The 25,304-nt window shown below is 39.3% G+C and overlaps 1 protein-coding gene across 9 annotated transcripts in view; it reads right to left on the reverse strand.

Annotated features, from left to right (window-relative positions):
• LOC124149403 overlaps nucleotides 1–25,304 on the reverse strand; it is a 136,519-nt gene that overhangs the window by 14,052 nt on the left and 97,163 nt on the right. Inside the window, exon 1 of one of the 9 annotated variants that reach the window (XM_046520956.2) lies at nucleotides 9,707–10,217. The exons of 7 other annotated variants lie outside the window; for them this stretch is intronic. In XM_046520956.2, the coding sequence (XP_046376912.1) occupies nucleotides 9,707–9,927 (221 nt within the window). In that variant the 5' untranslated portion in view covers nucleotides 9,928–10,217. Of the gene's footprint in view, nucleotides 1–602; nucleotides 3,557–9,706; nucleotides 10,218–25,304 lie in introns of those variants that run through there. One more of the 9 variants, XM_048400009.1, reaches the window with a different exon arrangement.

A 25,304-nucleotide genomic window follows, 5' to 3' on the forward strand; every position in this document is an offset into this window, starting at 1 on the left:
CGATGAATATAGCAATATAAAGTAACTGCACATCCTAATTACCATGGGTTGTTGCCCGATGAATATGGCAATATAAAGTAACTGCACATCATAATTACCATGGGTTGTTGCCCGATGAATATAGCAATATAAAGTAACTGCACATCATAATTACCATGGGTTGTTGCCCGATGAATATGGCAATATAAAGTAACTGCACATCATAATTACCATGGGTTGTTGCCCAATGAATATAGCAATATAAAGTAACTGCACATCATAATTACCATGGGTTGTTGCCCGATGAATATAGCAATATAAAGTAACTGCACATCATAATTACCATGGGTTGTTGCCCGATGAATATAGCAATATAAAGTAACTGCACATCATAATTACCATGGGTTGTTGCCCGATGAATATGGCAATATAAAGTAACTGCACATCATAATTACCATGGGTTGTTGCCCAATGAATATAGCAATATAAAGTAACTGCACATCATAATTACCATGGGTTGTTGCCCGATGAATATAGCAATATAAAGTAAGTGCACATCATAATTACCATGGGTTGTTGCCCGATGAATATGGCAATATAAAGTAACTGCACATCATAATTACCATGGGTTGTTGCCCGATGAATATGGCCTCTCCTTAAATCGGAGATACTTGTTTTCCCCAAGCAGAGTATAGGAACATCTCCTGCCATAAATGTTCCGCAGGGACGCATTCCGTAGCATCCCATTGGTTGTCTTTGGTCGAGTGAGAATCGGCGTGACAACAAGACTAGAGGGAGTCATGATGATCACACGATCCTCCCCACACTGAAATGTCCGAATGTCTGTTTAGTTAACGCGCACAATATCCAAAGTAAGACGTATCTGTACCGCAGTCAGCTGCACATTGTCTACACATGAAACATATCACTGACTTTAAATCACACTTGCTCTGCCATCCAGGAGGGTTATGCTATTAACACAATGTTAATTATGTCATTAAGAATCATGAAATTCCATAACGACTTTGATAATCTCACAGAATGAAATAACCACAACCAGTTCAGCTCAAAAAGGGTTTTTTTAAAACATGTGCGCCAGAAATGAAAAGGTAACATTCTCTGCCATGTTTTTGACACTCTTCAAGCCATTGTGTTGAGATTGTTGACTGTGGTATGTTAACATTATCCTTGAGAACTCAATCTACATATCCAGCGTTACACAACACATAATATCCATTTCTGGTCACAGCATAGGTCATGAAGACATTGACAAAATGTCAACAAGTTTTCAAGTTGGTGATCCAAAATAATTCATGATTCACATATCTACATTGTCGATTTTATGACGCAGTGTGTAACAACCGCTTGTGACTGTCAAATCCATGCAGCACAATTCATCACAGAGCCCTCACATCACACGCTACCTCCAACAGTACATGTCTATTCCACTTCTAGTGAACACAGTACATGTCTATTCCACTTCTAGTGAACACAGTACACGTCTATTCCACTTCTAGTGAACACAGTACACATCTATTCCACTTCTAGTGAACACAGTACATGTCCATTCCACTTCTAGTGAAACCACCAGTTCGACCAGCTGTCCAACCAAGCAGATGACTGTTTGATGATAGGCTTATATGATTAATGTAAGAATCAAAACCGGCCATGTAACCATGTGTATTGGAGTGTATCTGATTGGAAGGTTATCTGATTAGGAATTGCTCAACAGCCCTCTGTCTACAATACACAGACTACTAAGCAGGGTGAGCCAATCCTGTTCTAATGCTATTGATACAAGGATTTATTCCTAAGGTAGTTGAGAGGCTATTGTCACATGCCTGACTTTCCCTCTCCTTGACTGGTGGTAGTTACTACAAACTATCACCCACTATACCACTCGCTATACCTACACACACAGCTCTGAATACCTTCTTCACTAGTGCCTGGCTACCGGAGTCATCTTGTCTTTACTTAAAGTCTCCATGATCGATGAGAAAATCCTCGTAAGAATATTCCTTTCATGTGCAAATTGATTTCTGAACTCTCCTCATTGATAGAGGCTCCACGACAGAATGAAAAGTTCAGCCCTAGGCTGAATATACATTTAAGTCTTGATACCTATTTCATAAACATGTCCCCAATTCAGACACTCTGCAATATGAAAGTGATAGCAGTACAAAGTCCTCAGAAAGAAAATAGCTTTTGTGTGTATGTAGCTCCTTAGTGAGCCAAGATATGACCCTTCTAGCAACGCGTCCTGGTACTAGATAATCTGTGGACTAGGAACTCTGCTTACCCAGGCCGGCACCTGAGATAGGAGGGTATAATCGGAAGGACTTTCATGCCCTCAAAATGTTACGACTTGCTGAACTTAAGGACAGATAGTGTAAGGAGCTGGTCACTTCTTGTAGTTAGTTTATCACATCTTCAGACAATACATCTTAAATCAACTTCAGAACCAGTATGACACAGACACAGCAACCGTAAGCATTCCGTCACCACTGTTCAAATTATAACACATGTCACATACAAACTTTCTTGACTACAACAAAAGACCACCTGAATTTATATTCAGTATATACATTCACGGTCCAGTGTTCTCAAATAGTCATACAAGTTAGGACGAAAAGCAAATTTCTGTTCCCTTAGCTGAGGATCCCGACTGAATTTTGCCTTGCTGGTATCAATACACAAGGAAGAATCTGACAGCCCCAAGGTTTGATGTGTCCATTATAATGTCTAGCTGTAACACACACAAGGAAATCAATGAAACTGTCTTCACATCATCACATCTTGCCGTAAGTTAGTCACAAGACGTCTTCCTGCCAGTGGCTGTATCAGGATATAACTCAGGAGTCCATTAGTCTACCTTGGATCAATAAACTTCTGTTAGTTCCTGTTTATAATAACATTGCATACATGGTGCCTTATTTTCCCTGTTCATTCAACAATTTTTTCTTTTGGTATCCATAAAAGTAGGATTAATCCCACTGAAACACCTTAACTAAAGATGTCTTTTTCCGCCTTTGCACATTCTGTTCCGTTTGTGGTGACATGCTGTTTCCCATGACAAACCTAATCATCACATCTACATGACAACTAATAACACTGGTCATAATGGATGCCTCCGGAGAATACTGTTACAACGTATGCCTCCGGAGAATACTGTTAGAACGTATGCCTCCAGAGAATACTGTTACAACGTATGCCTCCAGTGAATACTGTTACAACGTATGCCTCCAGAGAATACTGTTACAATGCTTGTGTCAATGATTTTGTGTCACATGGCGATCTCACGGCTCCAGACACAACACAATCCTGAATGCTTCATCAACCGACAGATTTATATCTTCAAGACAAGTCCCACTAGAGAAAATCAGCTCTGTTTCAGACTGTTGCCAATTTGTCGAAATTCCCTCTGCCAAATCTCTCGTTATGACTACACTAATATAGGAACTCAGCAGGGGGCTCTCAATCACATATATCAATAAACCTCCAAAATAGCTGACACCCAAATATCAGGTCCATTACCCTCAGGCACGACAACACGACCCTGTCTATCCAACCGACATTTAAATTCACTAAACGTAAGGTTGAACCAGGGTACGAAGCATGTAAAATATTTAAGCCTAGTTCTGACTGGCTGTGTGTTTATCTGATTAAGTGTCCATCCTGCCCTCCTCATACATTGTGTTGGGCAATGTTGTTGACTACACACACAATGGCCACTAAACTACATCTAGGCTGGGTGGCGTGTCCCTGCATGCGGAGGGACTGACCCCCTACCCTGCTCTCATTAAAGTCCCCCTCCTCCCAGATATACCCCGATCTCTAAGCATACGTTGATTCTATAAATCTAATAATCTCCCCTTAAAGAAAGCCATGCTCTCGGTGGTGTTTACGAATGATAAATGCAGTGATAACGTGCTTTTCAACCTATATAGCCATGTGACATGCTGTGTATTGATTTTCTTTCGGAGATAGATAAAGTGGTCATGAAGAATCCCTATGGTACGCTTAACATGGCTTTACAGGTTTAGCAGAGCTTTAAGAATACATTAGCAGCTTACATCTTTATATCCTTCACACCTAAATAATTATCCAATATGAAGGATTGTTAGGAAGTAATAGGATGTAACTAACTCAGTAATGATTCTTTTAAAAAATCTAAACAGCACCTTGAACTTCAAAGGGAAATCCAATAAGGTCTAGGCATCCATCATAAATTAAATTAATCTTTACCCAAAAAATAGCCTACTATAACAGGTAGTGACAAAACCTTTTCAGTCTACTAGCCTGAAATTATCTCTTGTCATCATTAGCATTAGCTTCAACTTTAGCCACTTGTCCGAAGCCCTCATCTAGTAAAATTCTGTAAGGTCAAGTGAGATCACCTAATAAATGCCACACGATAACAGTAATATCTACTGAAAATAATGCTCTGCACCAAGTTTGGGGTAGAAGGCTCAAGAGGTTTTGGCACAGACTGTCAATATATCAACTTAGCTGAGGCTGAAGTAAAGTTGCAGACTGCTATACTCGTTTAAAAAGTGTCAGACCATTTGCCTGATAGAGGTTTTCTGGTTGATATAAGATTCCATAAATGGTCACAAAAAATATAAAGACTAACACTTTAGTCCAAGTTGTAACCAACCTAGTTAATGTCGATTTGTCTATCACGACTTAAATATCCATTATAGACCAGACCTGTGAAGATCCGGGTTAGAATAGGTCTTCAGCAACCCATGCTTGCCGTAAAAGGTGACTATGCTTGCCGTAAAAGGCGACTAACAGGATCGGGTGGTCAGGCTCACTGACTTGGTTGATGCATGTCATCAATCCCAAGTGCGTGGATTGATGCTCATGATATTAATCACTGGATTGTCTGGTCCAGACTGGATTATTTACAGACCGCCGTCATATAGCTGGAATATTGCTGAGTGCGGTGTTAAACAACAAACAAACCAACCAAACCATTGTAGACCCTTACTCTTTGGTACAAAAAAAAGTAAGAGAATTGTTGAGCATGAAACACTTACGTTGTGGTTAATTCACATAAAACTCTGTAACCCGTCCCATCTGCAGCTACTACATGTCTCAATAAAATATCCCTACTAAACTTTCCTGAAGTTAATTATTCTTTTTCAATCCATTTGAAATTCACCCCAGCCAAATCCTGTAAAAAATGAAGATGTCTCATAACTCAGAAAATTTTAACTACACATACGTAGTTCACTTCTATACAATAATGTAAGTAAAACATTAAACATACCACAAAGAAAGTCAAATCTGTCTAAACAGTTGATACTTAATATGAATTAACTGGTCTGAACTAGAACCAGTCTATGGGAAAGGTAATTGTATTGGTACAGACTTGCAGTAAGTCTAAACTGGCACCAATCCCTGGGAAAGGTAACTGTTTCCTGGTACAGATTTGCCATAAGTATAGACTGGCACCAATCCCTGGGAAAGGTAACTGTGTCCTGGTACAGACTTGCAGTAAGTCTAAACTGGCACCAATACCTGGGAAAGGTAACTGTTTCCTTGTACAGACTGGCAGTAAGTCTAAACTGGCACCAATCCCTGGGAAAGGTAACTTTCTTTTTACAGACTGGCAGTAAGTCTAGACTGGCACCAATCGCTTGGAAAGGTAACTGTGTCCAGGTACAGACTGGCAGTAAGTCTAGACTGGCACCAATCCCTTGGAAAGGTAACTGTGTCAAGGTACAAACTGGCAGTAAGTCTAGACCGGCACCAATGCCTGGGAAAGGTAACTGTGTCCTGGTACAGACTGGCAGTAAGTCTAGACTCACACCAATGCCTGGGAAAGGTAACTGTGTCCTGGTACAGACTGGCAGTAAGTCTAGACTCACACCAATGCCTGGGAAAGGTAACTGTGTCCTGGTACAGACTGGCAGTAAGTCTAGACTCACACCAATCCCTGGGAAAGGTAACTGTGTCAAGGTACAAACTGGCAGTAAGTCTAGACCGGCACCAATGCCTGGGAAAGGTAACTGTGTCCTGGTACAGACTGGCAGTAAGTCTAGACTCACACCAATCCCTGGGAAAGGTAGCTGTGTCCTGGTACAGACTGGCAGTAAGTCTAGACTCACACCAATCCCTGGGAAAGGTAACTGTGTCCTGGTACATACTGGCAGTAAGTCCAGACTCACACCAATCCCTGGGAAAGGTAACTGTGTCCTGGTACAGACTGGCAGTAAGTCTAGATTGGCACCAATCCCTGGGAAAGGTAACTGTGTCCTGGTACAGACTGGCAGTAAGCCTAGACTCACACCAATGCCTGGGAAAGGTAACTGTGACCTGGTACAGACTGGCAGTAAGTCTAGACTCACACCAATCCCTGGGAAAGGTAACTGTGTCCTGGTACAGACTGGCAGTAAGTCTAGACTCACACCAATCCCTGGGAAAGGTAACTGTGTCCTGGTACAGACTGGCAGTAAGTCTAGACTCACACCAATCCCTGGGAAAGGTAACTGTGTCCTGGTACAGACTGGCAGTAAGTCTAGACTCACACCAATCCCTGGGAAAGGTAACTGTGTCCTGGTACAGACTGGCAGTAAGTCTAGACTCACACCAATGCCTGGGAAAGGTAACTGTGTCCTGGTACAGACTGGCAGTAAGTCTAGACTCACACCAATGCCTGGGAAAGGTAACTGTGTCCAGGTATAAGCTCCCCTATATATGTGAGGCTGTACAGCCCTGCCTTGTCCAGTCACGCAACATCGTGTGCCGGAGACACATGAAGCCAAGCTTCAGTACCTACACCGGTCAGATACAACACCACTGAGATCACATGTATCTGTAATTACACATCTGGGACACTAATTTGTAGTTTAAGAAATCAATCATGAATTATATTTGTGCAAATCTGTCACTATTTTGAGTTAATTGTTGGTTTGAATTACAAAACAAGCAAGAGATGTCAGTTATGAACCAAGACATGTTCAGTGCTGCAATCAATACAACGCTAGGGGTAAATGTTTGTATGTGGATCTGGATACACTATTGACAGAGTTGTCACTGATGTGGCCTAACAAACCTCAATATCAAATCCTGTTTACTCACATAGTTTTTCTTAGTTTAAAGTTACTTTCAAATAACAAAGACAAATAACCTATGTAATAATGAACACTAGTAACCTATGTAATAATGAACACTTGTAACCTATGTAATAATGAACACTAGTGACCTATGTAATAATGAACACTAGTAACCTATGTAATAATGAACACTAGTAGCCTATGTAATAATGAACACTAGTAACCTATGTAATAATGAACACTAGTAGCCTATGCAATAATGAACACTAGTAACCTATATAATAATGAATACTAGTAACCTATGTAATAACAAACACTAGGAACCTATGTAATAATTAACCTATGTAATTATGAACACTAGTAACCTATGTAATAATGAATAATAGTACAGGTAACCTATGCAAATGAACACCACTAACCTATGTAATAATGAACACTAGTAACCTATGTAATAATGAACACTAGTAATAATGATAATAATGAAAACTGCTAACCTATGTAATAATGAACACTAAGGACCTATGTAGTAATGAAAACCTGTAACCTATGTAATAACAAACACGAGTAACCTATGTAAAATGAACACCACCAACCTATGTAATAATGAACACAAGTAACCTATGTAATAATGAACACTAAGAACCTATGTAATAATGAACACTAAGAACCTATGCAATAATGAACACTAAGAACCTATGTAATAATGAACACTAATAACCTTTGTAATAATGAACATGAGTAACCTTTGTAATAATGAACATGAGTAACCTTTGTAATAACAAACATGAGTAACCTTTGTAATAATGAACATGAGTAACCTATGTAATAACAAACACAAGTAACCTTTGTAATAATGAACATGAGTAACCTTTGTAATAACAAACATGAGTAACCTTTGTAATAATGAACATGAGTAACCTTTGTAATAATGAACATGAGTAACATATGTAATAACAACCACGAGTAACCTTTGTAATAATGAACATGAGTACCCTTTGTAATAACAAACACTAGTAATCTACATAATAACGAACGATAGTTCACTACATAATAAATGTAATAATGAACACTAGAAACACTTATAACCTCTGTAATAATGAACACTTGTAACCTATTGAATACATGTTAATTACACCAGCAGCAAATATATTACACAGTTCATGTGTAAGTATGTTCATGTATATCTATACACACATGTTCATGTGTAAATAAGTGCTTGCAAATCTGATCTTACTGAAAGATATGAAGAACAAATGTTAACCCTACATGTGTAGAAGTACAGGCTTTTAACCATGGAGGATTAACCTGATGTTGGTTGTTCTGTGTCGAAGTTGCTTATTATTAAAGGGTTGGGTAATAAAGGGTAAAGGGTTGGTAAATATTCTTCCTGAATAATGGACTATATTGATCAACTATAAGATAAAAGCCAAAACTCAGTTACTGTATTCGACGTAATAAGCACCCAGGGCGCTCTCAAAATAAGAAATAGGGGGCTCTTACATATAATTTTGTTAAGAAAAAAAACAGAGTCAGAAGAAAGAAGAAAGTTCGTGGTTTATGCTGACAGCCTGAAATGATACAAAAGAAAAAGTCTGTGCGTATTATACACAACAGATATATTTTCCAGAATATAATTGCCCATAATTAAGGGTGCATATGACACACGAGTGCGTATTATACATGTTTGAATAAGTCTTGTGTACATTGATCAATCGGAAGGGGTGCTAATTGGAATTGTTCACTAGCCAATATATTAGCAAATATCGCCGTGGGTGCTTATTAAAGTGGGGCGCTAATTACGTCGAATACGGTAGTTGATAAATGAGTTATCATGCGAACACATATTTATTTCATCAACAATTCAACATCATTGACAAAATGTATCTTATTTCAGAAAATCACCAATTCAGGATTCTTCCAACCTGTTAAAAGTAGGCCTGCTTTCTCTTAGAAATGAGATCCTGCAAGGCAGCCCTGCATCAAGGTAAAGTCCAACTCCAAGCAGTTAATAAGCGCTGTGATTTAGCTGTCAGGTTTGCAAACAAACACTTTCCCTGATCAATGGGAGAACAAATACACACCACACCCAAGCAAGTGCAGCATTATGCAGATGAATATTTGAACTTCAGCTAATATTTACACCATTAATCTCAGGCTGGATAAAATACACACAGACCTTTCTCAATAATGCCAGATACAATTTCTGCAAGACCCGTAGAACCTTTTGGACATGTGGATACATTTTAAAGGCAAAGTGTAACTTGAAAACAAAATTTAATACTTTAACTAGCTATGATTTTGACCAAAAAGACTTCAAAAACTGGTTGGAAACTGTTAGAAATTTATATATATATTTTTAATTGTTGCCATATAATTTTTTTTTTCCTCACTACTTTAGACACTCTGTACCTAATAACATTACTTAATTAGTATCTGTTACAGGCGGAACAGAAGTTGATTTTCAGTACAGTTGATGAATACTACAGATTGCACAATACATGAAGATGAAAGTACTGTCAAAATCTCTTCTTTGACAGCCAACATGTTTAAGTGTTTTGCAATGAAAAAATAAGTCTTGATTCTGGAAATGATACAATGCATGTAATATACTCAACATCTAGGGTATGAACAATGATGATGGCCATCTATCTATCAGTACTTACTTCAGTTTACCAATACCAAGAGACACCCATGACTTTGGTTTGCGAACATGTTTCTCTGTCCGATCCACCAACACCTCGGTCTCCCTGAGAATACAGAACTTGGAATTGGGCAGCCGGCAGGTGCATGTGATGGGACAGTCCTCCTGCCTCTTCCCACAGATGTATGTCATAGTCTGCCACAGGGCACTCTGCTGCTCCCGAACTCCAAAACTGGGCAACATTTTGTCCTCAATACCAGCTTATCACCCAAAGTCAGGAATCAATTGTTAGCCTGTTTTCCCTCTCAGCCATGTCCGAGAAGCCAGGCCTGGCTGTGGTCTGTCTAATCATGGGCCACACAACCTGAACCTGCTTACTGATATGTCACAATGGTATCACAGAGTGAAAATGGCACGTCAACAATCCCTGATCCCGAATCAGTCAGGTGTGATTGTAATTCCCTCCGACCTATCACAACCAACTCTGGGCACCCCTGATTTCATTCACATGTCTATGATAACTGCACACACCATTTTGACTATGAAGCGAATCATGTTTGGTTAATGCTCAAACTTTAACCTTAAATCAATGCACAAGCCCTGGAATATTTGCCAATATTTACTAAGCAGCTTGGTGACAAAGTCAAGTACTATTCAAGCATAGCATTAGTGGTACTTCTTTTCAAACCGGGTGATTACATTGCATACGTAGGCTTTCAGGAGTGTAGCCACATAGCAACATGTAGTCCTGCAGTAATACGCCCATTCATCAATACAAAACATTCCCTTGCAGACATAATCATGCTTTCCTTTTCATACTGTATAGTTTGTGAATTCTAAGACGCGCAACCATAGATCGGTCAAAGTAACAGATTTCTCTCAATCAACTGGGCAAACTTTTTTTATTGCCATGGATCTGCTCGATTTTACTTGTTAAGAAATGACACAAAATGAAACAAATTTGGCCTCTCTATTTTGTCTGACTCAATAAACATGTATTTAAATCTAAGGTATGGCACTGTAAGCTTCATTCCCTACTGAAGGATGGAATCAAAGCAAAGACCGAGAATCCTGTTTCTGAAGGAAACCATATGTGACTATTTATTTCTTGTTCAAATAGAAACGAAATATAACTACATAAATTTGTCAACTGCACATTGCCCATTTGACCTTAATGTTGTATCTCACCTGAATAAACAAAACCCATGTAATAACACCAGCTGGCCTAAGGTGATTTGGATTCCGAAATTTATTCAAGGCTAAGTAGGAATCAATAATTATCATAAATAGCCTGTAAAGTTTATGTTCAAGACCAGTCAACCGATAACCAACTAGGATTATCCGTTCTGAAATATACTTAATACCGGCTTTGGGTTAAGGCTTTAGAGCATAGGCAGTAGGGGAATATACATTGACAGAATAAATATTTACGGTTTGATGAACACTAATTGTTGTTTTAGTACTTCTTTTTAACTTCATTAATTTCAGTTGAAGTAAACTCATACATAAGAATTAAATGACGAGTGGGAGTTGTTTATCATACAATAAAACAATGCAGGGAGAATAAACCATAAACATCGACCACAAGTCGTTTATTTCTTTAAAGAAATATCAACATTTTGTACAGACTTTTTAAGGATGTCAAACAATTGTACCCGTATTTTAATAATGATGACTCCCTTATAGGATCCGACCTCAGCAATGGACAAGCCCATTTTATGCACAGGTGGGTATTTCCAACATATTTTCACAATCCTCACATCAATTACCTGTACCTTTTCTCCCAGTACCAATTGTCACCTTCCTTCCACTTTTGTATGTGATCATTAGAGCATGGTGTTTATCTGCGCTGTCTGGCTACATCTATGGAGATCAACACGCTAGTCACTTCCCTCTAAAAATTAGCGTCGTCCGATTTATGACGTCATCAAGGTGCGAGCGCATGTTCGAATCTCCAGAAATAACGTCATGATAGAACCATGGTTTATCATGAAACAAACCACGCTTTGTTCTTTGTTCTTTGCGATTTATCACATAGCTATCTTATAATAGAACATAAACAGGGGTAGTATGATCTGAAACTAATTGAACCAATCATCAAACCAGTTAGAAATTTGAAACCATATATTTGTCAGACAACATCAAGTTGACAGTATATGGACTTCCTAACTCTACACAGAAAACACAGCATGTTTATCTCCTAGCTACCTATCTCTTCATAGCATGGATGTATATTTCAAATTTGTTCTATCACTCAAAACACGCAAAAGTGTTGAATTAACTCAGGATTAGCAAAAGCATTTTACTTCTTAATGCTTACGATGAACACTGACAACTTTTTCCCACAATTTTAAACAGTATCCATGAATTTTCTTTACAGTGTCGGCTGTTGACAATTCAAATAATCATCATGGCCTCTCATTGTCTCACACTTTGGTAACATGTAAGAATCAGTGTTATTGCCACAATGATTCTATCCCTCTACAGATTGGGATCACAAATCAGTGGTAGAAACTAACAGTTTCAGTCCACTAGTCCTTACAATGATAACATATAGCAAAACCCTTAGAAATGGCAAATTTCTACTTGTCCTTATGATACCTTAACTATTGGGCCGATTGGCAAGGACTACAGGACTAGTGCTAATTACTAACGCTGTAAATCTGTTTACACCATTCTTGCTCTTTATCGTTTTTGGAAGGAATTCAAATTAAGGTTCAACTGTATTACAACAATTAAACATAGACATGGCATTCAAACAGTTCCTTGTATATCCCTGGACATAATGAGTTAGTTCAAAAACATACAAAATGTCATGGAAACCACTGTCCAATGTAACACTTATCATAAAAGGTTACATCACTCTTTAGCCATGCAATCACAATGTCTAGACTAAGCTACTCTTCAGTCACATAGCTGCTATAAATTATACAGCCAGATTCTAATCCCTATATGAATTGCTTTGTTAATCCTATATGATTAAAGTGCCTTTGCTTGTACCTTCACTGTCAACCTTCTTAAACAAAGCTTGGCAACTATATCATTACAGTTTTAGGAATTCAAATACCCGACCCGTGAAGATCCGGGTTAGAATAGGTCTTCAGCAACCCATGCTTGCCGTAAAAAGCGACTATGCTTGTCGTAAGAGACGACTTATGGGATCAGGTGGTCAGGTTCGCTGACTTGGTTGATGCATGTCATCGTATCCCAATTGTGTAGATCGATGCTCATGATGTCAACCACTGGATTGTCTGGTCTAGACTTGATTATTTACAGCCTGCCGTCATATAGCTGGAATATTCTTGAGAGTGACGCTAAACAACAAACCAACAAACAAAAAACTACCATGGTATGCTGACCTGGCACATTCCTGTTATTATACATCATTGTTTTAAACAGTAGCGCAAGTAAAACACTTCTAAACTCTGCAGTGTTGTTGCTATCTCTCCACCAGTTGAACCATCCAACATATTCCTTATCCATATTAATTATAATATGCATGAACATCACTTATTATGACATAGGGGCGGTTGGGTAGCCTAGTGGTTAAAGCGTTCGCTCGTCACATTGAAGACCAGGGTTCGAATCCCAACATGGTTACAAAGTGTGAAGCCCATTTCTAGTGTCCCCTGCCGTGATATTCCTGGAATATTGCTAAATGCGGCGTAAAACCATACTCACTCACTCACTTAATGATATAACTTTGACCATAGAAAGGGTCTTCAGAAACAGTGGTGACTGGAAGAGATTTTACTGGTGCTTCACAACTCACACCAGGTAACATGAGTTACCTCCCTTTGTTCTAAAACACCATGAGAAAGCAACAATCAAATTCTCAAGCTAATTGCTTGGTTTGCACAAATTACTTCTAAATGGCTAGGGCAACTTTCTTACAACTTGCAAGGATGAAGGACAGGACATCTCCAGTGTTATTGTACAGTAAAGTACAGTTATAATGAACTCAAAGGGACTAATTTTAGTTTGTTATAACCGTAGTTCGTTATAAGCATATATACAGCATAACTAAAGCAAATAGTCGGGATCCAAAAAGTAAGTTCGTTATATCCTTCAGTTTGTTATAAGCGTGTTCGTTATAACCGTAGTTTACTGTATTACATTTATGTAGTGATGTATCAGAGTATCAACAGTTGGCGAAACAAACAGTATTTGATACACTTCATGCAATTACATAAGTGTTTCTAAACTATAGACTGCTGTACATGTAAGCTAATCATACAGAAAACCAAAAAAGCAATTTTTGACGTTTACAAATAAAAGGGCTCTTCTACTCTTGCTCCATAGATGATGGCCATAACCAGGAGGTGAAATATATTATTTCTTTCAGACTTTTTTTTGTTGCGAATTTTCTCAAAGCTACTCCAGAATTTATCGATTATTAATCAATATTCAATAAACGATTATCGATCTCTATGATCTGTATCGATAGCCAGCACTATATGATATTATTAAGATCATATGAATCTTCAGGAAATTCAAATTCAAACTTCAATTCCACAGAAGTCAAAACTCAATGAAACCAAATTCCTAAACACATTTAAAATACCTGTTCAGTTACTTGCTGAGCAGACCTGGGAAGATCTGGGGTAGATTAGGTCTTCAGCAACCCATGCTTGCCGTAAAAGGTGACTATGCTTGTCGTAAAAGGCGACTAACGGGATTGGGTGGTCAGGCTCGCTGACTTAGTTGATCCATGTCATTGATCCTAATTGCGTGAATCGATGCTCATGATGTCAATCACTGGATTGTCTGCTCCAGACTTAATTATCTACAGACCACCGTCATATAGCTGGAATATTGCTGAGTGCGGCGTTAAACAAACAAACAATTAAACTTGCTGAGCAAACCTTCACACTGGTGACCTCACCGTAACAAGAACGCCTTGATCTACTTGATTGCCCTGATTATTATATAACGCTTCATGTGATCAGGGAGCTGACCTTAAGGTAACCCCAACATGACACTCACACCATTAAAATCTTTCATCCCGCAATAACCCGAAAGCATGTGACATGCTCCTTAATATCCTGCCTGGTACAGGTAAACATACACCTGACTTCAGTGAAGCTTGGTTAATGAGATGTCTCTATCGATCAGGTCCAACTCTGATCAATAATGGAACCTAGCCTTTGTCACCTTACAAGCCTCATCAACAATACATTTAACTTTACAATTGTGACCAAAACTACATATAGGTTGAAAAATTATGAATTCTGTTCTCAGGCAGATGTTGTTATGTTAAGAAAAGCCTTAAGGGCTACATACTACCAAACTGTTGCTCTAATTGTTATACTCCTGAGCCTAATATTTTTTATTACCGTATTCAACGCAATAAGCACCCACGGAGCTCTCAAAATTAGACATAGGGGCTCTTATTAGAATATTATTTTGGTGAAAAAAACAGAGTTGAAAGATAAATTTTGTGGTTTATGCTGATAGCCTGAAATGTTTATATACGACAGATATATTTTTCGAGGATTTAATTGCTCATATTTAAGGGTGCATATTACACACGAGTGCGTATTATACATGAATAAATAAGTCTTGTGTACATTGATCAATCAGAAGTGGTGTTAATTGGGATTGTTCACTAGCCAATATATTAGCAAATATCACCGTGGGCGCTTATTAGAGCGGGGCGCTTATTACATCGAATAGGTAGTTGGTTTACAAACATTTTGGCCTAAACTTCAATGGTTGACATGGCCAGGAGATCAACCACGACCTTTCTCTCACCGGGCTCATGCTCTATCCACTAGACCACGGAGGCGGTCATGTACTATGAGATGATTACCTGGAGAATCTACTTTTGAAAGATTTCATCAATTATTCAAGTGAAACTCCAGGTGTGAAACTCCTGCAACAATCAATGTAATTCTCCCACTGCCTCACGTAGTGCACATTCAGCAGACAATGCAGAAACCAGTTTCACCTCAGGACAAGGGCAATGATTCAGTAAAGGCTCGGTGAAATGCAATACCTTGTGCCCAGTAATCTGGTTGTAAATTATCATTTCAAATGAAAAATGAAACAGGACTGGTAAATAAGCCACTAGACTTATTTCAATACTTCTTCTTTATAAAATTTGCAAACTGTAATTACACTTTGGTGAGGTGAGGTGAGGTGAAATGGGGTTTAACGTCGTGTCCAAGATTATTGAACTTATATAGCGACGTGCATGCTGGCATGTGTGTGTGGCTGCTTGTACTAGTCTGGACTGATGTCGATTTATAGTGTTAGCTCACTGAGATACCATGCCGCAGTTTAACATGAAAACCCCACTTAGACACAGTATACTGACTCCGAGCCGACCAGTCCTTGTTTTAGCCCCTTAATGCCGAGCGCCAGACAAGGTAACAACAAGTACCATCTTTTAACGTCTTTTGGTGTGATGCGGCCGGGGATCGAACTCCAGACCTTCCACTCTCCGGGCGGACGCTCTACCACTAGACCACGGAGGCGGTAATTACACTTTGGACAAATAACACAAGAATCATCAGAAGATGACAAATCCCCCCAACCCCCACAATAGGAAAAGGCACCACTTCGGGCCCTAGTTAATACATGTACCAAGTTTGGATGAAAAAACTTTCGCTATATGACCACGGTCTGTAAATAATCCAGTCTGGACCAGACAATCCAGTGATTGACATCATGAGCATCGATCCACGCAATTGGGATACGATGACATGCATCAACCAAGTCAGCGAGCCTGACCACCCGATCCTGTTAGTCGCCTCTTACGACAAGCATAGTCGCCTTCACGGCAATTCTGGGTTGCTGAAGACCTATTCTACCCCGGATCTTCACGGGTATACTGAAGGATATAAATTGTAAAAGGCTATTTCAGACGGTTTGTACAAGAGTTCTCAAGCTATTATTACTTAATTGACTCCAATTTATGAAATAAGTATAACTTGGTTCTCTTTTTAGGCCATTTTGTGATAGAATACACCCCTTCAATGTGTGTGTATGCATCTAATAGTGTATTGTATCACAATATTACTGTGGAGATATGTATGACATGGTTACAGCTCTAGTATTTCCACTACAGTTTGTTGTACCAGCCAGGGGTTATATACTCCCATACTCCCTTATGAACACACAATGCCATTTAGAAAGTGGTCAAATGTAATGGTGGCTGAGTGGGCTAGATCGCTGACTTTGTGTGCTGGCGATTAGGTGCCTCACTTTAGCAGTCTGGGTTCGAATCCTGGATGGGACTCAACCCCAAAAAGTACTAGAATCTGTACTAAGAAAGTGTTGTCCCAATACAGTATAACATTTGTTACTCCCTTGTGGTTGGGTGGTTTGTTGTTTAACGCTGCACTCAGCAATATTCTAGTTATATGACCAAGGTCTGTAAATATTCCAGTCTGGACCAGACAATCCAAATTTAATACCATGAGCATCGATCAACGCAATTGGGATTGATGTCATGCATCAACCAAGTCAGCAAGCCTGACCACCCGATCCGTTAGTCACCTCTTATGGCAAGCATGCGTTTCTGTACGCATGTTAATTTAAAGTAATTGGGTTTTGAATATTCTTGGGGGGCATTTTACGCAAATACGCTGCTTATCTGAAGCTCTGCTTTAATGTTCACTGAATACATCTACTGACCAAAAACCTGAATGCTGGAACTTGACACTCAGTTAACAAGTTTAAGACCTCGGTATGTTTCAGCTGTGAAGATAATCTGCAAGTAATCCTTCAGTCTCTCATTACATGCAATCTCTACTCAATATCACACACATCACAAGCTTTAATATACCTGTCAAACAGTTTCATTCCTCTATGCACTGGGGATTAACAGTGGAGGAAATCTCTAGGCAATAAGAGATGCAAGATAACAGCCTTACACCCCTCAAATACAAGCTAACAGTATCTCACCCAGGTCTTTAGTAACACTGTGATAAGTTATCACAGGCAATTCAGTGAAATCGCTGGGGTCAGAAATCTATCGGGGGTTACGAGTGTCTTATCTGAAAAATAGGCCTTAAAAAGATACCCCCCAAAATGAAATAAAAACTCCAAAATCAATGACAATATAGAGATTTTTTCAAAGGATATGTAATCATTAAGTTTTCATTGATACAGTTTAGCTTAGTCGATTTGCAGACTAATTCTAGATGTAACATATGGTTTGAGGGAAGTTGTCTCTATGTAATTAGGAAAATATAGAAAACTGATAAAGCAGACAAGTAAAGTGTATCCATATGATTTGAACTTGTGTTGTCAGATATCAAATACCCTATTCTCATTTCTTCAGAATACACTATGCAAGCATCATCTTGTACAAGACGAATAATACGAATAGTGCCTGAATAAACTCATCTCTGGAGAAATGGATTAGTGTATATCTTAATGTAGACATGTCTTGTTGAATAAACGCCTGATCATGTTAAGCTCACATCCACAGATTCATTTGTTATAACAATGTCCACCAGTAAACTATACCACACAGGGACAAGGAGATCAAAAGGGAGACTAAAGTTTGAACATAACACACTCACCTGACAAACTTTGTCAGATGAGGTGACGTGGAATGAGTTTTAGTGAGTGAGTGAGTGAGTGAGTGAGTGAGTGAGTGAGTTGGGTTTAACTCCGCTTTTAACATTATTCCAGATATATCACGGCGTGTCAGCTTAATGTGGGAGGAAAGCCCCAAGTGATGCAGGTCTCAGACGTTTACCACTTCAGTGAAACGCATGAGCACGGGTATGGTGCTGACAAACCTAGAAACGTAATCGGGGCAAACCGGGATTCGAACCCACAATCATAGGTTTCTGGCGTGCACAAGGGACGCAACTCTGCACAGCGAATCACGGCGCCTTAGACGACTGGGTCACCCTTGCTCCTGAATATTGCACTGATATAGCGACGTGCATGCACATGTATGTGTGTGTGACTGCTTGTACTAGCCCGGACTAATGCCAATTTTATAGTGCTCGCCCACAGAGATACCATGCTGCAGTTAAACATGACTACCCCACTCAGACAGTATACTGACTCCGAGCCGACCAGTCCTTGTTTTAGCACCACAGGGTAACAACAAGTATCATCTGGTAACGTCTTTTGGTATGACACGGCCGGGATCAAACTCCAGACCTTCCTCTCTCCAGGCTGACGCTTTACCCCTAGACCACGGAGGCGGTCTCAACTTTGTTAGAGCACAACTGATAAAATGTTTCAAGAGTCATAATGACCAACTTACCTAGGTAAAGAAAGCTTCAGAGCAATTCCCTGTTAACAACAATCTATAAAGTGTTTGCGACAATGGACAAAGAGCAGTTCCAAATGCTCTGAATATATCTCTGATCCACATTTCATTGCTATGATTCATCCAGGGGACTTGAACCTTGTGACAGTTAATAAATAAGAAGACACACAAGCATGCTGTGTTCCATACCTGGAACTAAGCTGTAAGACAGACAGCATTGTAAAACAAGACACAACCAATCTCCTAGTTTACACATGTAATATATAGGCATACAAAGGGGGAGAATCTGACCTCCAGCCAAGAGTCTTGGTAACACAATCATTATGTACTAGATGTAAGTTCAAAGGTAAACATTACACCCTAAGAAGACACTTTGTTGGCTGACTTGACAGTAGTTTATAACAGACAATTCAACAAAGAGAAAATATGGTCGAGGGGTCAGTGAGATGGCAGCAAATAAGTTGGTGTTTGCCCTCACCAACTTCGTAAACCAAAGTCCTAAACCGAACAAGAATTGACTGGTTTTCAATGAGTTCTGAAATGAAACCAAAGATTTTCACATGCTGAAGCACTTGCTGTCATTGTTACCTTCTCCCCTCACTTTATGTAACCCAAGAGAACAAGCACTTGCTGTCATTGTTACCTTCTCTCCTCACTTAATGTAACCCAAAAGAACAAGTACTTGCTGTCATTGTTACCTTCTCTCCTCACTTAATGTCACCCAAGAGAACAAGCACTTGCTGTCATTGTTACCTTCTCTCCTCACTTAATGTCACCCAAGAGAACAAGCACTTGCTGTCATTGTTACCTTCTATCCTCACTTAATGTAACCCAAAAGAACAAGCACTTGCTGTCATTGTTACCTTCTCTCCTCACTTAATGTAACCCAAAAGAACAAGCACTTGCTGTCATTGTTACCTTCTCTCCTCACTTAATGTTACCCCAAAGAACAAGCACTTGCTGTCATTGTTACCTTCTCTCCTCACTTTATGTAACCCAAAAGAACAAGCACTTGCTGTCATTGTTACTTTCTCTCCTCACTTAATGTAACCCAAGAGAACAAGCACTTGCTGTCATTGTTACCTTCTCTCCTCACTTTATGTAACCCAAAAGAACAAGCACTTGCTGTCATTGTTACTTTCTCTCCTCACTTTATGTAACCCAAGACAACAAGCACTTGCTGTCATTGTTACTTTCTCTCCTCACTCAATGTCACCCAAGAGAACAAGCACTTGCTGTCATTGTTACTTTCTCTCCTCACTTAATGTCACCCAAGAGAACAAGCACTTGCTGTCATTGTTACTTTCTCTCCTCACTTTATGTAACCCAAGACAACAAGCACTTGCTGTCATTGTTACTTTCTCTCCTCACTCAATGTCACCCAAGAGAACAAGCACTTGCTGTCATTGTTACTTTCTCTCCTCACTTAATGTTCCCCATGACAAGTACTTGATGTCATTGTTACTTTCTCTCCTCACTTAATGTAACCCAAAAGAACAAGCACGTGCTGTCATTGCAATGTTAAAAGTCTTAAAAGAACAAAAATGAAAGTGAATTTACTCTGCTCATTTCAAACTATAGATAACTGCACATTTGTCCTTGAAGTACTTAACTGTAATGAACTAACTGAAACCTAAAATGTTAACAAGTCAGTCTGCAACTCCTGCCACTCGTCCAAAGCCATTTTTTCCCGACCAAGTAGGACCAGCTGGCCTAGCCCATATATCACTGCGTACACTGAGACAAAAATCCAGTGAAAATAATGCCAAGATGCATGTTCAGGCCAGTCGAATCAAACAGTGTGGGCACAGACAAGTATACCAATTTGCCATCTAGCATAGCAAACACTACTTTAAACCAAATAACACTATACAAATTTGGTTCCCCGTGACACAGATTGTCAGGCCTCACAGGGCAAGTCACTCCTTCGACTAGAGCTGTACGATGTATGAGTACACTAGAACAGGTGCAACTAGAAACATGATCCTCCCAAATCACACACCACACAAAAAAGTTGCCACTTAGATCACTGACCTGATCATTTCACGTTCAAATCTAACAAGCAATAAATATAGGAAGGAAACTGGTTCAGTCGGAACTGCTGACATGCTCTACAGGGGGCCAAACAACACGCTTAGTTCATATCTCCTGGGCCCCATTCCAGGAAGCCATCATACAGCTAAGACGATCGTAACTCCAATACTTTAACATAGACTTACGACAGTCTTAGCGCTAAGATGGTCGTAACTCCAACACTTTAACATAGACTTTCGACAGTCTTAGCGCCAAGATGGTCGTAACTCCAATACTTTAACATAGACTTACGACAGTCTTAGCGCCAAGATGGTCGTAACTCCAATACTTTAACAAAGACTAACGACAGTCATAGCACTAAGACGATTGGAACTCCAATACCTTAATGGGGCAGTGGGGTAGCCTTGTGGTTAAAGCATTCGCCCGTCACACAAAAGACCTGGGTTCGACTCCCCACATGGTTACAATGTGTGAAGCTCAATTTTGGTGTCCCCTGCCATGATATTGCTGGAATATTGCTAAAAGTGGCGTAAGAGCATACTCACTCACTCCCCAATACTTTAATATAGATGTATGACAACCTTAGCGCTCATATGAATTTAACTCCAATACCTTAACAAAGACTTAGGACAGTCTTAGCACTAAGAGGTTCATAACTCCAATACTTTAACATTGACTTACAACAGTCGTAGAGCTACGATCACTTTGTGAAATGGGGCCCAGACTGAAATAAGGAAAGTATGCAATGACCAGAGCTACGATCGCTTTGTGGAATGGGGCCTGGACTGAAATAAGGAAAGTATGCAATGACCAGAGCTACGATCGCTTTGTGGAATGGGGCCCGGACTGAAATGTTTATTGAGTCTATTATCCTGCCTGATTAATTGGTGTAGGAATACTACCATTGTGGTCAGCTCAATAACTCCATGGTTAGGCTGGGAGTCTTATTAATGAAACGATAGGGTCTCATATTGTTGTGTGAGCTTATACATATGGAAAGTACATTTATTAACTTGAAATGGATTAATTATGATACTGCAATGCAATTTGTGTATGAATAGTGTTTACTCATAGCTAGTTATGACACCAAACATAATGTCTTGGAAATTGAAATGACCTTTGTAACAAAAGAACTTTGTTGGAATGTAACCTCGACACTATTAGAATTTCTTTCTGACAGTTATTGTATTCAAGTAAACAATATTGTAGCAAAAGCTGAACCTGATCTCAGAATATCAGATATGAATCAGGGTTTTAATAACTAGTCAGATTGTAATTTGATTTTTGTGACATATTTCTGGTACGTTATTGAGTTGTTCCACAGATTTCTTGCTGGCTTTTAAAACTGCCAGTGGACTGGCAACTCTAAAAATCCTCCCCAATTTTTGTCAGTCCCAACTTTTACTTAGTCTTAATTCTTTCAACATCATCAACAATGCTGTGTACATTCATGGCTGACAAATTCGATGATGTCATGTCTGGAGTAACTTTGTGAGATTTACATGTCATTCACACAAAGTTCAGTCACAATTATCTCTTTTTCCCTGGAATTTTTCACTTTGGTTCGAGACTCTTTTACTGATTATTGCAAATGTTTTGTTCAACAACAAAGATTCATAAATTACTTCATTTGCCGGTCCACATCGACTGACAGTCAGTGAGTCACTGGAATTACCGATCAAAGCAAGATTTTACCAGTAAAAAACTAGTAATTACCGGTAAACAGGATAATTGTGTTCCCACTGTTGTGTGTTTTATATTTACCGATGGGACACCTGACCTACCAGCCTTATTTAGCATTACTTCTTCCTCACAGGTGACAAAACAAAATCATTATTTCGTAGCTCAATAGTCTATTGTGATATAACATGCTGTAGTATACAAAGATCTTTGACACCTGCCATGTGGAGACATATCTCATCATTGAAAGAAATTAAACAAGGTTCAATCAATACATGACCCTATGATACAATACTCACATCGTGGCACAAAATATCACAATGGACTGAACCTTTAGCAAATTGTTTCACTCACACAGTACAATTTTTTTAATACAACCAACTATTTTTCATGAGCCTGATGCTGTGAACTCGGCGGCGGGAGCGGCCTGTAAACAATCAAGTCTGAAGTAGACAATCCAGTGATTGTTATCATGAGTATCAATCTGCATATATCAGGTCTGACCACACGATCCCGTTAGTCAATTCTTATGACAAGCATGGGTTGCTGAAGACCAGTTCTGACACACATCTTCACGGCAACTACACAATGGTGCCTAATCACTCAATACAGAGGCCGAGATCGCCAGATCATCCCTAATCTTCTCTCTCAACATGCAGAAGCTACTGGGAACCCATTCTTCCTGGGATCCCCAGGCAGTTACAAGCAGAAGCTACTAGGTACCCATTCTTCCCAGGATCCCCAGGCAGTTACAAGCAGAAGCTACAAGGAACCTATTCTTCCTGGGATCCCAAGGCAGTTACAAGCAGAAACTACAAGGAAACTATTCTTCCTGGAATCCCCAGGCAGTTACAAGCAGAAGCTACAAGGAACCTATTCTTCCTTGGATCCCCAGGTGGTTACAAGCAGAAGCTACTAGGAACCAATTCTTCCTGGGATCCCAAGGCAGTTACAAGCAGAAGCTACAAGGAAACTATTCTTCCTGGAATCCCCAGGCAGTTACAAGCAGAAGCTACTAGGAACCCATTCTTCCTGGGATCCCCAGGCAGTTACAAGCAGAAACTACTAGGAACCCATTCTTCCCGGAATCTCCAGGTAGTTACAAGCAAAAGCTACTACTAGGAACCCATTCTTCCCAGGATCCCTAGGTGGTTACAAGCAGAAGCTACTGGGAACCCATTCTTCCTGGGATCCCCAGTTGGTTACAAGCAGAAGCTACTAGGAACCCATTCTTTCCGGGGTCCCCAGGTGGTTACAAGCAGAAGCTACTGGGAACCATTCTTCCTGGGATCCCCAGGTGGTTACAAGCAGAAGCTACTAGGAACCCATTCTTTCCGGGGTCCCCAGGTGGTTACAAGCAGAAGCTACTAGGAACCCATTCTTTCCGGGATCCCCAGGTGGTTACAAGCAGAAGCTACTAGGAACCCATTCTCCACAGAATCCCCATATCATTTCAGCAGTGTTCCAAATTAAGGTCAAGTCAAGGAGACTTGTCATTAATAATTTTAATACAAAGCTGTCAGCCTTCCTAAATTACATTTATTATTTGCTACCATCTTCTGGCTTCCATTTTGACTACAACAACATCAAACAATATGAGTGGAGGGTCTCGATTAGAGAGATGCAACACCATAAATACACATCAAACAGTCAATAAACATATAAAGCTTATAATGACCCACTCTTTACTGGTGTCTATGAAAAGTTAATCCTTGTGATTTTGTTTTCATGGACTGGCATATTATTCATATGAATTAAGAAATCATATTCTCGTACTTAAGTTGGAACTGGCAGCTATGTTTATGCAGCGACAGAAAATAACAGGTTTAGCCAACTAGTCCTTATAATGATAACATATAGCAAAACCCTTAAAAAGGACAATTTTCTACTAGTCCTTTGGATACCTTAACTATTGGGCAGTGTGACAAGGACTAAAGGACTACTGCCAGTTTCAAACACTGGTTAATGATGTTAATGTCAATGTGTCCCAAGATTCAAATACTATAGGAGTAAACTGCACAGACACATTGCCCCCCTAAGGTTTATCACTGTATATGATTCAACACTAGGGGGGACTATTGGTCCGGAAATCACTATTGCACTAACTATTGATATTGAAAAAAACTATTGCGATAACTATTGATATTGAAAAAAACTATTGCAATAAATATTGATATTGCAAGCAACTATTGCAATAAAATCGATAGTTTTCAGTGTATCATTTTAGATGAATTTTAAAGTTGAATTAAACCTTGGAACTGAAGTTTCCTTTGAATGTGATAACCATAACAACAAATAGAAAGTAAAGTTTGAGATATGACTGATTTGTTTTTTCTTTACCCTAATAATTTAAGAAAAAGAAACTTCCACATTACCATGTGTATATTACTTCCACTCATGATCAACAGAAAAACAAATTTGAACAGCATTGCATGTATTTTATTGATATGGTAAATACAATTGAAACTATCGATATTCGTAACTGAAATTGATACTATTGATCGGAAACTGATTTAACAATTGATTTATTGACTTTAAGTGCTTACCAATAGCAATATATCGATATTTCGATTTATTGTGACACTCCTATTCAACACTTACACTTGTGTGTTCCTACCTCATTCTCCAGAGGACGTCCCATTCATACCCGCTGCTGGCACAAACA

Source organism: Haliotis rufescens, unplaced genomic scaffold (genome assembly GCF_023055435.1).
Source record: "Haliotis rufescens isolate VD_foot unplaced genomic scaffold, xgHalRufe1.0.p SCAF_2, whole genome shotgun sequence".
NCBI lineage: Eukaryota > Metazoa > Mollusca > Gastropoda > Lepetellida > Haliotidae > Haliotis > Haliotis rufescens.